This window comes from Ammodytes marinus (genome assembly GCF_949987685.1).
Source record: "Ammodytes marinus genome assembly, chromosome: 5".
Classification (NCBI taxonomy): Eukaryota; Metazoa; Chordata; class Actinopteri; order Uranoscopiformes; family Ammodytidae; genus Ammodytes; species Ammodytes marinus.
The window spans coordinates 4,480,241-4,497,022 of NC_137234.1; the positions used below are offsets into that span (position 1 = coordinate 4,480,241).

General features: G+C 39.6%; 3 protein-coding genes across 3 annotated transcripts in view; all 3 read left to right on the forward strand.

Annotated features, from left to right (window-relative positions):
* Positions 1-16,782, forward strand: part of aass (aminoadipate-semialdehyde synthase) — a 519,315-nt gene that overhangs the window by 431,295 nt on the left and 71,238 nt on the right. The window lies entirely within an intron of this gene.
* Positions 5,190-11,584, forward strand: LOC307251282 (uncharacterized protein). Its single transcript, XM_080028604.1, has 4 exons — positions 5,190-5,557; positions 6,907-7,147; positions 7,881-8,018; positions 10,334-11,584. Exons 1-4 carry the CDS (start codon positions 5,370-5,372, stop codon positions 10,598-10,600), a joined length of 834 nt encoding a protein of 277 aa, XP_079884730.1. The 5' UTR covers positions 5,190-5,369; the 3' UTR covers positions 10,601-11,584.
* On the forward strand, positions 13,062-15,556 carry LOC307251183 (uncharacterized protein; the record flags this gene model as incomplete). The annotated part of the gene is made up of 5 exons (XM_080028504.1): positions 13,062-13,066; positions 13,243-13,404; positions 14,208-14,394; positions 14,513-14,650; positions 15,281-15,556. 5 exons carry the CDS (start codon positions 13,062-13,064, stop codon positions 15,554-15,556), a joined length of 768 nt encoding a protein of 255 aa, XP_079884630.1.

Genomic DNA, 16,782 nt, shown 5'->3' on the forward strand with positions numbered 1-16,782 from the left:
TGGTGGTTTTCTTAACATATTGTCGACTCATGTTCAGGTAATAGATCTTCAGGGCTGCAGAGTTGTCTAAGCATGTCGTGCCCGGGGCCTCGTTGGGAAAATTAAGAACATACACATTCGCCAAGAGCATTTTTTTATTTCATCTTAATGAAACTGTAGTAAGCCAAATGCACCCCCTTACCTTTCCAAATGCCTTCAGGCTCGACAGTGATCTTTAGCTCTCTCTCAAATTCTCCAAAATATATCAATTCATCCACTAAGATAAAGTAGAAAACAGAAGATTTCTTTGTTGGTAGGATGGCCTGGAGGTAAGAGGGGTCAACCAGTAACCATGAGGTCTCTGGTTCCTCCCAGTAACCATGAGGTCTCTGGTTCCTCCTCCCAGTAACCATGAGGTCTCTGGTTGGATCCCCGGCACCGGACAGGAGGGTGTTGGTAGTAAAACTAGTGGCGGCTGCTATTACATCTACGTTGCCCACCATCTCTACCATTGTGTCCTTGAGCAAGACACTTAACCCTAAACTGCTCCATAGCTGTGCTATGCCTGACCCTGCGCTCTGACCCCCTCGGAAGTGTAAAAACTTGAGAGGGGAGATGAGAAAAGACAAATCTCAATTTGACTTGTGTAAATTAGTGATTTGCTCAAAAAATAGATTGTGCAACAGATATTACAAGTCACAGTTACACAAACATACCCTAAACAGCGGTTATTGTGAAATCTTGTTGGGATTTTGGATGACATCATTGACATTTTAATTTTTTTTAAACAATATAGGGTGGCGTCTGCTTATAAATATGTGCTTTCGTTCATCGCGTTTGCATATCGCACACAGCAAGAAGACCATACACATCTCAGACAACAGATAAACTGGGCCGCAGGGCAGTACTGCAACATGATAACAACCCCAAACACACCTCTGAATGACCACTGGCTTGCTAAAGAAGCTGAGGGTAAAGGTTATGGCTTGGCCAAGCATGTCTCCAGACCTAAACCCTAATGAGCATCTTTAGGGCATCCTCAGACGGGAGATGGAGGAGCGCAAGGACTCTAATATCCACCAGCTCCGTGATGCTGTCATGAATGGGTGGAAGAGGATTCCAGTGGCAACCTGTGAAGCTCTGGTGAACTCCATGACCAAGAGGGTTAAGGGAGTGCTGGAAAATATTGATGCCAACACAATATATATATGGACACTTTGGGCCCAATTTGGACATTCTCACTTAGGGGTGTACTCACTTTTATTGCCAGCAGTTTAGTCATTAATGGCTGTGTGTCGAGTTATTTTAAGGGGACAGTAAATTTACACTGTTATATAAGCTGTACACTGACTACTTAACATTGTATCAAAGTGTCATTTATTCAGTGTTGTCCCATGGAAAGATATAATGAAATATTTGAAGAAATGTGAGGGGTGTACTCACTTTTGTGAGATACTGTAAGATCCTTTAGGATCATGGCTGTAATTCTGCCAGGAAAGTGTTGCAATCCTGTGACTGTACATCCTTCAGTTGGTGGTTTTCTTAACATATTGTCGACTCATGTTCAGGTAATAGATCTTCAGGGCTGCAGAGTTGTCTAAGCATGTCGTGCCCGGGGCCTCGTTGGGAAAATTAAGAACATACACATTCGCCAAGAGCATTTTTTTATTTCATCTTAATGAAACTGTAGTAATCCAAATGCACCCCCTTACCTTTCCAAATGCCTTCAGGCTCGACAGTGATCTTTAGCTCTCTCTCTAATTCTTCAAAATATATCAATTCAACCACTAAGATAAAGTAGAAAACAGAAGATTTTTTTGTTGGTAGGATGGCCTGGAGGTAAGAGGGGCCGACCAGTAACCATGAGGTCTCTGGTTCCTTCTCCCAGTAGCCATGAGGTCTCTGGTTCCTCCCAGTAGCCATGAGGTCTCTGGTTCCTCCTCCCAGTAACCATGAGGTCTCTGGTTCCTCCCAGTAGCCGTGAGGTCTCTGGTTCCTCCTCCCAGTAACCATGAGGTCTCTGGTTCCTCCTCCCAGTAACCATGAGGTCTTTGGTTCCTCCTCCCAGTAGCCATGAGGTCTCTGGTTCCTCCTCCCAGTAACCATGAGGTCTTTGGTTCCTCCTCCCAGTAACCATGAGGTCGCTGGTTCGATCCCCGGCACCGGACAGGAGGGTGTTGGTAGTAAAACTAGTGGTGGCTGCTATTACATCTACCTTGCCCACCATCTCTTCCATTGTGTCCTTGAGCAAGACACTTAACCCTAAACTGCTCCATAGCTGTGCTATACCTGACCCTGCGCTCTGACCCCCTCGGAAGTGTAAAAACTTGAGAGGGGAGATGAGAAAAGACAAATCTCAATTTGACTTGTGTAAATTAGTGATTTGCTCAAAAAATAGATTGTGCAACAGATATTACAAGTCACAGTTACCCTAAACAGCGGTTATTGTGAAATCTTGTTGGGATTTTGGATGACATCATTGACATTTTAATTTTTTTTAAACAATATAGGGCGGCGTCTGCTTATAAATATGTGCTTTCGTTCATCGCGTTTGCATATCGCACACAGCAAGAAGACCATACACATCTCAGACAACATATAAACTGGGCCGCAGGGCAGTACTGCAACATGATAACAACCCCAAACACACCTCCGAATGACCACTGGCTTGCTAAAGAAGCTGAGGGTAAAGGTTATGGCTTGGCCAAGCATGTCTCCAGACCTAAACCCTAATGAGCATCTTTGGGGCATCCTCAGACGGGAGATGGAGGAGCGCAAGGACTCTAATATCCACCAGCTCCGTGATGCTGTCATGAATGGGTGGAAGAGGATTCCAGTGGCAACCTGTGAAGCTCTGGTGAACTCCATGACCAAGAGGGTTAAGGCAGTGCTGGAAAATATTGATGCCAACACAATATATATATGGACACTTTGGGCCCAATTTGGACATTCTCACTTAGGGGTGTACTCACTTTTATTGCCAGCAGTTTAGTCATTAATGGCTGTGTGTCGTGTTATTTTAAGGGGACAGTACATGTACACTGTTATATAAAACTTGAGAGGGGAGATGAGAAAAGACAAATCTCAATTTGACTTGTGTAAATTAGTGATTTGCTCAAAAAATAGATTGTGCAACAGATATTACAAGTCACAGTTACACAAACACGCCCTAAACAGCTGTTATTGTGAAATCTTGTTGGGATTTTGGATGACATCATTGACATTTTTATTTTTTTTAAACAATTTTACTGTGACATCACAGTAATATTTACAAAGTACGTTTTTTTTAACCCTATATTTCTCTTTCTGTGATGTCACGAGAAAGAGAAATATAGGGTTAAAAAAACACTCTTTCTGCCTTTTCTCAGGCTAGGATGAACCGATTTAATTTTTTTTTGCACATTTATACTACATAGGATCTCAGAATTCAATACACCTTCATATTCAAACCGGTGAAGTAGGCCTTTAACATTGTATCAAAGTGTCATTTATTCAGTGTTGTCCCATGGAAAGATATAATGAAATATTTGAAGAAATGTGAGGGGTGTACTCACTTTTGTGAGATACTGTAAGATCCTTAAAGGCCAGGACACACCAGCCCGATAATCGCCGTCGTCAAAAAAAATGGAGTCGGCCGTTTCAGGAAGCTCCAGCTTCCCGTCGCTGCTAAAGAACACACCGAGACGACTGTTTATTTTCCGTACGCTCGCGGGACGTAATGTCTCCACAACAGCAGGCGGCGCTAATCTGTATTGTGGCCCGAAAAAATACGAAAGCCGGAAATGATTGGACATCTCTCTAGAGCATAAACATAGATAGAAATACGTATTTATATTTATGGACCATAAGAGCACAATTTTTAGCAGAGAGTGTCGAGCATGGTGTCGAGCAGTCAACAAGGGTTGATGCATGTGAGTACTCTCAAAACGAAACGAACAAACACATTAAAACGATGGCTAGCTGTTGTTAGCTGTTTGTGCTACCCGCCTCACTTCCGGGCTTCACTGATTCGCTAGCCCTCCACCAATCAAATTGCTCCAAATGAAAGACGGTCGGCCGCCGATCGAACATGTTCAATCGGCGGCCGACAGGCTCAAAACAAGCCCGACGACCTCTACGTCGGCCGACGTCACGGCACACACCAAACAGATTCGTCTTTTTTTTTGACGACGGCGATTATCGGGCTGGTGTGTCCTGGCCTTTAGGATCATGGCTGTAATTCTGCCAGGAAAGTGTTGCAATCCTGTGACTGTACATCCTTCAGTTGGTGGTTTTCTTAACATATTGTCGACTCATGTTCAGGTAATAGATCTTCAGGGCTGCAGAGTTGTCTAAGCATGTCGTGCCCGGGGCCTCGTTGGGAAAATTAAGAACATACACATTCGCCAAGAGCATTTTTTTATTTCATCTTAATGAAACTGTAGTAATCCAAATGCACCCCCTTACCTTTCCAAATGCCTTCAGGCTCGACAGTGATCTTTAGCTCTCTCTCTAATTCTTCAAAATATATCAATTCAACCACTAAGATAAAGTAGAAAACAGAAGATTTTTTTGTTGGTAGGATGGCCTGGAGGTAAGAGGGGCCGACCAGTAACCATGAGGTCTCTGGTTCCTCCTCCCAGTAGCCATGAGGTCTCTGGTTCCTCCCAGTAGCCATGAGGTCTCTGGTTCCTCCTCCCAGTAACCATGAGGTCTCTGGTTCCTCCCAGTAGCCGTGAGGTCTCTGGTTCCTCCTCCCAGTAACCATGAGGTCTCTGGTTCCTCCTCCCACTAACCATGAGGTCTCTGGTTGGATCCCCGGCACCGGACAGGAGGGTGTTGGTAGTAAAACTAGTGGCGGCTGCTATTACATCTACGTTGCCCACCATATCTACCATTGTGTCCTTGAGCAAGACACTTAACCCCCAAACTGCTCCAGGGGCGCTGTACTATGGCTGACCCTGTGCTCTGACCCCCTCTGGAGTGTGGTAACTTGAGAGGGGATATGCTGAAAAACAAATCTCAACGTTACTTGTGTAAATTAGTGTGTTGCTCAAAAAATTGATTGTGCAACAGATATCTTCACCTGTTACGCAAACACGCCCTAAACCGGTTATTATGAAATCTTGGTGGGATTTTGGATGACATCATTGACAGTTATTTTTTTTTAAACAATTTTGGGGCGGTGTCAGCTTATAAATGTGCTTTCGTTCATTGCGTTTGCATATGGCACACAGCAAGAAGACCATACACATCTCAGACAACACTGACAAAGGCAAGGAAAGGCAAGTTTATTTCTATAGCACAATTCAGACACACGGACATTCAAAGTGCTTTACAGGGGCAAGATTAAAATACGTCAATCAATACAAAGAAGACAGATTTTAAATTCTCACACCAAACTAAAGATAATGGATAGAGACATTGCACTAGAGGCTTTGGGAGCAATTTGCAACGCCACTGTGACATCTGTTCAAAGACAAGGTCCGATAATTCATAGTCAAGCGTTCCAAGCTGACTTCCATGGAGCACCACCTCAGCAGAAGCCACTGAACATCGCAAACTTCATCAACCTGGTCTTGGATGGAGATGAAGACAGGTAACCATTAATAAGTTATATTGGAATTTTGTACTGGGACTGTATGCCAATTGTGATGGTATAGGTACAGGTACATTCTTAAGAGTTGCTTTGTATGTATATATACTAATATAAATACTAATTTATGTAATACTACATAAATGGTTAGATGAATATCCTCCTGATATTACAATGTGGTATGAAAAATGTATGTCCATCTTGAAGCCTGAATTACTCATTATGTTTTTTACTCTAGTGATCTTTAGAGACACTGACTGCGGGCAAATACATTTGAGATTTGTGTCTATTTTGCTTCCATAACATGACTTCTTTCATACTAGTATATAAAAGTTGCAACCTTAGTTTTTTTTTCAATACTTTGAACCAAAAATGTAAACTTCTTAAGCATTTGCATAAACTTAAACTTTCCATAATCATTCTCAGCACTATTCTGAAGGTTATTACAGAATGATTTGATAACAACAAAATGTTGATCTTACTGTTACCAATCAAATGGCAAAGTTTCATGATATCTAAGCTGAACATTTTGCACTATTTACTAGGGCTGGGTATCGTCAAGGACTTCGCGATACGATACGTATCACGATACACTGGTCACGATACGATATATCACGATATATTGCGTATCTTGATATATCACGATATATTGCGATATTCCATAAACAAGTTGCCTTGTCAAACATAACAGCACAATATAGTGATAATTGTACAGACAAATGAAGTCAAAACTATTTCATTCACAACTTCCTTTACTATTTTTCTTCCTTTTTTTTGGTTTTGGCAAATTATCAAACACTGCTGCAGCTGCCATAACATCAAAATAACAAATCCAATTCACTCTTGTACTAACTGTACAGGACACAATGAAAATGAAAACACATCAGTGTGCTTTTGTGACACAGTGAATCTTAAGTATGTTTATAAACAAAACTGATCTAACTTCAATAGTCAGTATCCTAGAGGCTCAGGCCTGACAGCAGACATGGGTTTGAATCTGACCCGTGGTTGTTTCATTCCCTCTCTGCCCCACTTCATATCTGTATCTCTGCACTGTCAATAAAGCCATGAAAAGCAAATAAAAAAAAATAAAATAAAAAAAATCATAAAAAAATTAATTAAAAAAAATCGATATTTTGATATAAAAATCGATACTGATATCGGGAAACTAAGTATCGCGATATATCGATATTTCGATTTTTTGACACAGCCCTACTATTTACCTGCATTGTCTCCTTTTTTTTTTTTTTTCACTCGCAGAATGTGTTTTGAACTTGCAATCTACATATAATTCAGATGTGAAAGACAGACACCACTAATGTGCTATGAATTCTCCTTGTTTTACTTTACAGCCAGGGATCAACCTCCCACTTTTGCTACCTCCAAAGCGCCTTGATACAAGATTCACCACCGGTCCAAGTGCAACAGAGGGACTTTGAAGTTCCAAAAGATAAATGCCAAATCATCGACGAGGACGAATTCTTTGACCCAAGATTCGACTATGATTTCACTCATCTGAGAGACTGTGAGACTTTCAGCAGAGGGGGAGAGGTGTATGAACGCCCGTGCGGTTGGCAGAGATTTGCCCTCAAGGTGAATATGCTTCTTTTTTCTTTTCTTTTTTTCCTTAAACCTGCAGTGTGTAGAATTTTGGGTTTTATTTCCTAGCAGATTTTGTAGAAAGTAATTATAATATCCATAAATACATTTTATTTAGTGCATAATAGCTGAATTTTTTTTTTTTAATTATTATTTTTTTCCTTAGAAAGGGTCTCATATATGTCCATATTTCTGCATATTTTGGACCAAGGCCTAGTGCCGCCATAGTTGGAATGTCATCAGGTGCATTGTTTAAAATTTAGAATTGTTCTTGTCCTTGAAGGCCACTGTAGCTTCTGTTATTATTCCAAAGGGTTGGGTTTACCCAGGGAGTGTTGCAATCTACACACTGCACCTTTAAAGGTGCAGTGTGTAGATTATATTGGCATTTTTTCAGAATGAAATTGGTAGAAATGGAATATAATATTCATAATTATATTTTAATTAGTTTATGATCACTTGAAAATAAAAAGTGCATAAAAAAGTAATTTTGAGTTTTCGGCCACGCCTAACAGGCAGACCACCATTTTGGATTTTGAAAGGCCAAACAGCAGAGACTGACATTAACTTATTTTTTTTCTTTTTTCTTTTTGAATCTCTGTTCATTGTCATTTTTTAACAGATACAGTAACATACAGTCCCAACAACAACACAATAACACACGTATACACAAACACATACACTTATCAAGACCGACATTAACTTCTGATTGAATGTTTTATCTCAGGTCCTGGATAAATACGATGGAAACGCCTGGCTGGGAACCTCGTACCGCACCACCCAGTCAGTGCCCGGAGAGTGGCCTGTGTCCTTCCACGGGACCTCCAAGAAAGGAGCTGAAGCGATCATATCTGGATTCTACGAGGTCTGAATATATTATTATTATAAAATGATCGTTCCGAAAATGTATTTTGAACACCTGTACAGAGAGAATTTTTTATTTATTTTTAATAAAAAAGTCTGTATCCAAATTTTGTTCAGTAAAAGCGTTTGGAGAAATGAATTGTTTAAATGTCAGTAATCGACTGGCAAAGTTTCTCTATTCTATTCTATTCTATTCTATTCTATTCTATTCTATTCTATTCTATTCTATTCTATTCTATTCTATATTGTTTTCTTACTGGTTGAGCGAACACTAGTAAGAAAACATTATAATATATTTATTTATTTATTATTCTTTCGGACAATTCCACACAATACACAATTTTCTCTTGCAAATATTCATACATCATACTTTGTGTTGTCCGAAGGGAGACGGAAGAAGCCAAAGGCTTATCAGGTCCCGCCCCCATTTTCATCAAATTCGGATTCAGATACACAGTTACTGTTACAGAAAATAAAAATAAAACAAACAAAAAAACATTTTTTTTATATATAGCTATATATATATATATACACATACACATACATATATATATATATATACACATACACATACATATATATATATATATATATATATACACATACACATACATATATATATATATATACACATACACATACACATACATATATATATATATATACATATACACATACACATACATACATTTTTTTAAGAAGCTGCAGTCCAATACACAGTCAATTTTAATCTAATTGCTTCAGCTTTTAAGATCAGTTCAGCACAGTTCAGCTTTTCTGTGACAATGCCAAGTGTATAAAGTGTGAAGTGGCCTTGTATGTGGCCTGTTCCATTTCTTAACTGGTAGTCTAAACACTTCTGCAAAAGTATTCAAAAACAAGTCTGTCTGCTGGCCTGTATTATTTGTTACAATATTGTTATGAAAGTGACATTGACATTGTGCTCAGGTTATTAGTCTGTAATTTTCAATAATTTTTGAAACATAATTTGCTTTGAAATTGCGCAAACTGCAACTCCCTGTGACAACTTCATCAAGTCCATTCCACAGCTTAATACCATTTACAGAAATCGAAAAGGATTTAAGTGTGGTCCGTATATTTTTCTCAGTGAATTTACCTTTTCTTCTTAAATCATACGAAACTTCTCTGTCTTCAAACATTACTTGTAAACTGTTAGGAAGGCTTTTTTTGAAGCCTTGTAAATAATTTGTACTGTGTGGTAATTTACCACATCACGTAATTTGAGAATTCTACCTTCAATAAAAAAGTTATTAGTGTGTGCCCTGTAATTGGCTTGGTAAATAATTCTAATTGCTTTCTTTTGAAGAATCTCCAACGGGTGCAATGTACCTTTGTAAGTGTTTCCCCATATCTCAGCACAGTAATGCAGATGTGGGGAAACTAAACTCCAGTATAATACAAGTAAGGCCTTTTGATTGAAACAATGTTGTGCTTTCCAAAGTATAGAAATACTCCTGGCTATTTTGCCCCTGAGATGGCTAACTTGTGGTTTCCAGCTTAATTTATCGTCAATTATTACCCCTAGGACTTTGTGTTGCTTGACCCTTTGAATTTCAATCCCATTTACCTGGATGTTTACAGCGACATCTGATGCTCTCCTGCCAAACATCATGAATTTAGTTTTTTTCTAAATTTAGTGATAACTTATTTCGGTTTAACCACCCATGTAACTTAGTCAATTCAATGTTTACGATCTCAACCATATTATTCAGATCTTTCCCCGAATAGAAGATGTTTGTGTCGTCAGCAAATAAAATTAACCTTAAGACTTTCAACACTTTACATATGTCATTTATATAGAGCAGGAATAATTTCGGCCCCAAGATTGACCCCTGAGGGACCCCACAAACAATATCTAAGCATGTCGATGTGAACTCCCCTAATTTCACATATTGTTTCCTGTCATGTAAATAACTTCTGACCCAGTCATGTGCCAAACTTCGAATGCCATAATTCTCCAGTTTATTAAGAAGGATGTCATGATTAATAGTGTCGAATGCTTTTTTGAGGTATAAGAAAATTCCTATAGAGTACAATTTGTGATCAATAGCATTACTATTTTTATTTTTCATTTCTTCGGCAAAGCCTTTGTCCTCTTCCTTATCAGTGTTTTTGCCTTTTTTGGACATCTCCAGAGATTTTCAGAGATTTTCAGAATCTGAATTCTCCGCTGCTCTCAGTAAATAGCTGTTCACCCTCGACAAGCCGGAAGTGAAGATATATTATTATATTATAAGATTATATAGTATAAGGTTCATATATTAAATTATTATTCTTATTTGTTTTTTTATACAGCCCGGACCAGGTCAGGTTTATGGCCGGGGGATCTACTCCAGTCCATACATGCATCATGCTCTCAAATACGCCAAATCTTTCGTCTCCAAGAAGAATGGCAAGAGGTACCAAGTCATCCTGCAGAATCGCATTAACACCCAGTACCGGCAGATACACAACAGCGGAAACTACTGGCTGATTCCTGTCCCCCAAGGATCCGATGAACAGGAGCAGAGGATGGTTGAAAGAGCCATCCGTCCCTATGGTCTTCTGTTGAAAGAAATATAACAGGGAGAGAGAGTAGATCTCTAAGAAAAAAAAAAAAAAAAAGACACATACAGTATAATCACTAATTTGTTACCTTTATTTTATTTTGAAAATCCAGTGGGTGAGGCATCTTTGAAGCCTAAAGTATGATTGCTATTTCCTGCAAAATATTTGCTGATGTTGTCAAATGTAATGATGTCATTTTGGCATTTATATAAGATTAGTAATATGTTAAGAGGTAAGAGAATATGAATACTAATAACATCACAGCTTTATAATGTCTGGATGCTGAATAGATGTCCCTGTGAACTTCTTGCATTAAACTTCTGTTGTCAGTGTGCGCTCGTCAACGATGCTTTCTGTCCATGATAATGAAACTGCCACAAAGATAGAGAAAGGTTTTGAGTTTCAAAATGCTTAATGTGCTTATGGTGGTTTAGCATTTGTATACTGATGTAGGCCTATGTTTTTTTCTTCTTTAAGATTTTATTTTGGCATTTTCCAGCTTTATTGGATAGTACAGAGTTCAAATGGGGAGACAGAGAGACAGAGAGAGAGAGAGAGAGAGAGAGAGGGGGGATGACCTGCAGTAAAGGTCCACGGGTCGGAATTGAACCCGCGACCACTGCAACGAAGGCCGGAGCTGATATGGTACGCGCTCTATCCACTACCGGAGCGCCCCCAGCCTATGTTATTAACTATAGTGAAGTGGATTTAAATAGCTATTCACCAAGAGTTGCTGAGCAGATAGACTCTAGAGGTTGGGGTCACTGGGGAAGTAACGAAACCATCTATGTAAGGACATGTGTTTGACTTGTTGTGATGAAACGATCTGTCTATTAGTAGAAGATTAAGACACATGATCCCCCCACACACAGATATAAGACTACGCACAGGCGTATACTAGGAGCTTCGGGGGAAAGCCCCCATGCTCACAGCTGCTCGATGCTACTACCAAGTCCTCTGTATTGTCTGATGGAATCTCTGAAATAAACCTGAAACTGATGAACTGTCCAGCCTCGCCTTTGTCTTTGTCGCCATGGGGAACAATTCGGCCACATCAAGATGCTGATCTGACATCATGATTAGTGCACAGGTGTGCCTTAGACTGTCCACAATAAAAGGCCACTCTGAAATGTGCATTTTTTTTGCCTTATTGGGGGTCTGGGGACTCAGAACCAGTCAGTATCTGGTGTGACCACCATTTGCCTCATGCAGTGCAACACATCTTCTTCGCATAGAGTTTATCAGATTGTCAATTGTGGCCTGTGGAATGTTGGTCCACTCCTCTTCAATGGCTGTGCGAAGTTGCTGGAGACGGCTTATGGTGGAGAAATGAACATTCAATGCACGAGCAACAGATCTGGTTGACATTCCTGCTGTCAGCATGCCAATTGCACGCTCCCTCAATGCTTGTGGCATCTGTGGCATTTTGCTTTGAGACAAAACTGCACATTTCAGGGTGGCCTTTTATTGTGGACAGTCTAAGGCACACCTGTGCACTAATCATGATGTCAGATCAGCATCTTGATGTGGCACACCTATGAGGTGGGATGGATTATCTCAGCAAAGCATAAGTGCTCACTATCACACATTTAGACAAATTTGTGAACAATGTTTGAGAGAAATGGTACAATTGTGTATCTGGAATGAATTTTAGATCTTTAAGTCCATCTCATGAAAAATGGGAGCAAAAACAAAAGTGTTGCGTTTATATTTTTGTTGAGTGTATTTAGTATGCCAGAAAAAGATTTAGGACGTCCCATACATGCACGTCAATTTTAGTATGCTGAAAATACATAAATGCCCCACTAACTTCAATAGCATTTTGGAGTATTCGTCTTTATTCTTGACATTTCTCGACATAATGAAAAAAAAAACTTCCTTATCTGACTTTTTTTCTCTCCTGTGGCTCTAAATCTCTTCTGTACTTTAGTATGTAGTGTAGTAAAAAGAAAAGAGTATGTAATTTGGAACGCAGGGTATGTGTGGGCTGCAGCTACATGAAGGGAGGGAGATGGGAGAGATGTTAAGAAGAAAACAAATTTAAATAATAATACTTCAATGTTTATGCATGACTTAAAATGTTCTATTTAGCCATTCATTGAATAACGAAAATAATGATTTAGTTTCCTTTTAGCTCATTGTATTGTGTTATACTTCCCCTTAATTCTGTCATCTCAAAAAGGGGATGTGATGTTAAATCTTCTGGTTTTGAACTCGCTCAACGTTTTTTTTTAACTTTTGAACTTCCTTTTTCCTGTCAAGAACACTGAAAAAACAAGAAAATTGAAGGTGGCAATGAATGGGGTAGAGGGGCCCACACCGATATTCTTTCAGGGGGCCCAGAATTCCTAGCAACGGCCCTGTGTGCATGACACATTTTGTTTCAGTTTCACTATTAGCATTTCCCTAATAGTGAAACTGTAACAAAATGTGTCATGCACAGACTTCTTATGGGAGGGTCTAAAATGCTGATGTCATGAGGTGCTATAAATAGTCCTAATAGAGTCCAGTCTAGTTCATTGTGCATTTATATTTGAAGAGAGAAACAAACCAAGAAGAAGCCAGAGCATAAAGACAACCACGTCAAGATGGTTGATATATGATGCACTTCAAGCTTTGGGTGTGATCTGCAATGTCACGCTCATTTCTATTCATAGACAAACACCACAAACTGGATTTGGGGCGGATTCTCTGACTGGGGCAGCAGGGCCAACTTCAGATTCACCACAAACTGGATTTGTCGTCAAACCACAGCCACAGCCAACAGCAGCAGCATATACACATCTGGACATCTCGAACGTCATCCATATTGCCCACCGGTAAGTATTGGAAATACTTTTTCTAACATATACTGAATATTATTTCAGAATCAGATTTATTTGTCATTGCACCGTTACAGAACAACAAGAGAGATTACGAATTTGTTTTGAGATTGAGACTGGCGCTGGAATGTGTAGCCGGTCTTTAAAGTCACTTGTGTAAGTAATAATCCAAATAGCCGAAATCCAGTGGTCTTTTCACGGGCCTACGTCCTACCCATATTCACCCAGATTGTATCCACTTTTCGAATAAGTAAGGGAATCACTTCCAGCTTGCGATTCCCGTCGCATATTACTTGAGTCTGTGCATTGATAGCCCGACACAAGCCCTCAATGACGGGCAGCTTTTCAATATCTGGATGTGCTGCCATCGCCTGCGGTAGAACGTGTTACCATAATCCCAATAACATAATATCTTCCACATCCTCGATGGACAGAATAGCCAGACACATCGGGTTCCAACTCCTCCGCGCAGGGGGGCTTCTCCTTTGCCCACTTTTCTCGTTGAGAAAATTTGATCCATTGCAGAAAGACCCCAGCTGATCAGATCCATACTTTAGTTTTCGGAGGAGTATGCACAGAGAGGCTGAGAGATTTAGACAGAGACCGCACAAGACAAAGAGCAGAGTAGGGAAGATAAGGTGTCGGGAGGGAACAGAGTATGCGGCCGCCCTCGTTGAAATAGTGTTTTTTTGGGATATAGGCCTAAAGTAAGTTTTATTTTATTTAACCAAAAGATATAATATGCGTTTTGGATATTAAGTAGCTGCCGGAGTCCTTCTGCATCTCTTTCTCTTTGACAGAAACCAATTTTTTGGGGTGAAGGACGACTTGAGTAAAAATGCATCAGGACAACTTTTCATTGATGATAAGGAGTTCTTTGCCCGTGAATTCGACTATGATTTCACCAAGTTGAAAGACACAAGGACTTATCTCAGAGGTGGAGAGGTGTATAAACGACCATGTGGCTGGCACCGTTTCGGCATCAAGGTGGATTATATACTGTAACAGATCTGATTACACACAAAAATACATGCAAACTAATGATTGTCATTATTTGAAAGAGTACAATAGAAACAGTACAATAGAGTTTTATATTTTGCCTCAGGTCCTGGATAAATACAAGGATAACGCCTGGCTGGGAACCCTGGGCCGTAGCACCGAGTCAGTGCCCGGAGAATGGCCTGTGTCCTACCACGGGACCTCATCCGAAGGTGCTGACGGCATCATCGAAGGACACTACCAGGTTTGATGCTCTGTAAAAAGGGATTTGGGGGGCGCCCTTAGCTCAATTGGTAGGGCGTCCCCCCCACCCCCGGGCCTGGCCCAGCAGCAGACCCGGGTTCGATTCCCGCCCGCGGTCGTTCTCTGCATGTCACTCCCCTCTCTGCCCCATTTCACCTCTGTCTCTCTGCACTGTCAATAAAGCATAAAAATGCCAAAAAATAAATAAAAAAATAAAAAAATAAAAATAAAAAAGGGATTTGGGGTTTAAGTCTGCTAGTCTAGTGTTGTAACGCTGAGTAACAACAAGAACGACATGAAAACAATAATCCATTCAATTAACAGCAGAAAATGTGTCATCAGTGACGTATGACATCAAGCCAATCACATAGTGTATAGGTGTTGTCGCCGTTTATTGGTATCGGTATTTTATTTGACAGAAAAGTTTATAGTTAAGTAAGCATTTTGAGTGCGAGAAAAGCGCTATATAAATCGAATATATTATTATTATTATTATTATTATTATTATTATTATTATTATTATTATTATTATTATTATTATTATTATTATTATTATTATTATTGTTAATTTATTCAAATCTTTGCTCCTTACAACTCTGTGTTTCTCCCTCTTCTCCTGTTTTACTCTTAGGTGGGCTCTGGTGCTGGTTACGGACCGGGGATTTACTCTAGTCCATTCATAGATGTGGTAGTGAAAGACGGATACGCCAAACAATTCACCTCCAAGAAGACGGGCAAGAAGTTAAAAGTGGTCCTGCAGAATCGCATCAACCCGAAGTACAGAGAGAAACACAACAACAAAAACTACTGGCTAGTTAGAATTCCACAAGGTTTACCAGACAAAGAAGAGCGGGAGATGGTTGAAAGGGCCATCCGTCCTTATGGTCTTCTGTTGAAAGAGGTCTAAATGGGAGAAATTAATGAAAAAAGGCCAAATTTGATCACCTATTTGCTTACTTAGCTTTATTTTGAAAAACCATTGGGTGTTGTTGCGTCCTTGAAGCATAAAGTATATCATTGCTATTTCCTTCAAAATATTGTTGTCAAATGTAATGGTGTGCTTTTGGCTTTAAAGCTCCCATATTATACACTTTTCGGTTCTATTATACACCATATTATATGGTCTTAGTGGTCCCTAATACGTTTTTCTTTAATTGTTTGCTGAAAAAAACTTTCAGATAATTTATTGTACTATGCTGATGTTCAGCTAATCTCACAATGGCCTATTTTTTAAAAAGAGCTGCAGCTCTTCTCGTAAATATACAATCTTTGAGCTCCCCCCGCCCCCTGTCCGGAAGCGAAGCCAGATACGCCTCGCCCTCTGTCTGTCAGGGCCGTGGACCAATAAGAAATAGGGGTGTGGGCTGCACAGTGGAAGCTTCTGGCTTTCCAGTTTGTGAGGTCAGAAACGAGGAGAATTCTGACTGGAGTATATTGGGGGAGGGGTGGGGGTTTCAGAAAGGGGGAGAGTGAGAAAAGGAGAGATTGTTATTTTTTTAAATATTTTGGCAGTCTTTAGGCACACCGTGGACCCATGGATATGTTAGAACACATTTAAAAAGTGCATTTAGCATAATATGTGACCTTTAATATAAGAATATGTCAAATGAATAACAGAGCTTTATAATGTTTGCATGATGAATGGATGTCTCTGTGATCTTCTTGCATTAAACTTACACATTCCTTTTTTCAGTTTTTCAAGGTTATTACATTTAATAAACCGAAATGAACACATCCAAATCTTCCCTGTGTCTTGCCTGCGCCTATAATCTACAGTCGTTAAGGAACAGTCTTCATTGGAACGACTTTAACATTTAATTGTCAGAACAACTTGACAGTGAGTTGTGAGTGTTTTCCAGACTAACATGATTCAACAACATCTCTTTACATGATTCTGTAAACAGATTTGCTTAAGAATATTTGAAATATAAGTTTCCAATGATGGGAACAACATATATTGCGGGCTTAAAATCTGACCTCCACGTGAGGTAGTTAGAGTATTTAAATTGTTTTTTACTTTTTCCTTGAAGTGTTTAATGCAAAAATATGGGGAAAAAAAATCTCACCCTTAGTCCTAACAATCTTCCGTATTCAGTCTAGGAAATAATAAATTAATACGTTTAAAAAAAAACA

What these genes read in the sequence shown, in the direction of transcription:
- LOC307251282 (XM_080028604.1), top strand. Translation starts at nt 5,370, where the DNA reads ATGGATAGAGACATTGCACTAGAGGCTTTGGGAGCAATTTGCAACGCC. An exon ending in TTGGATGGAGATGAAGACAG is followed by an intron (nt 5,558 to 6,906) that starts GTAACCATTAAT and finishes TTTACTTTACAG; the next exon opens with CCAGGGATCAACCTCCCACT. An exon ending in TCATATCTGGATTCTACGAG is followed by an intron (nt 8,019 to 10,333) that starts GTCTGAATATAT and finishes TTTTTTATACAG; the next exon opens with CCCGGACCAGGTCAGGTTTA.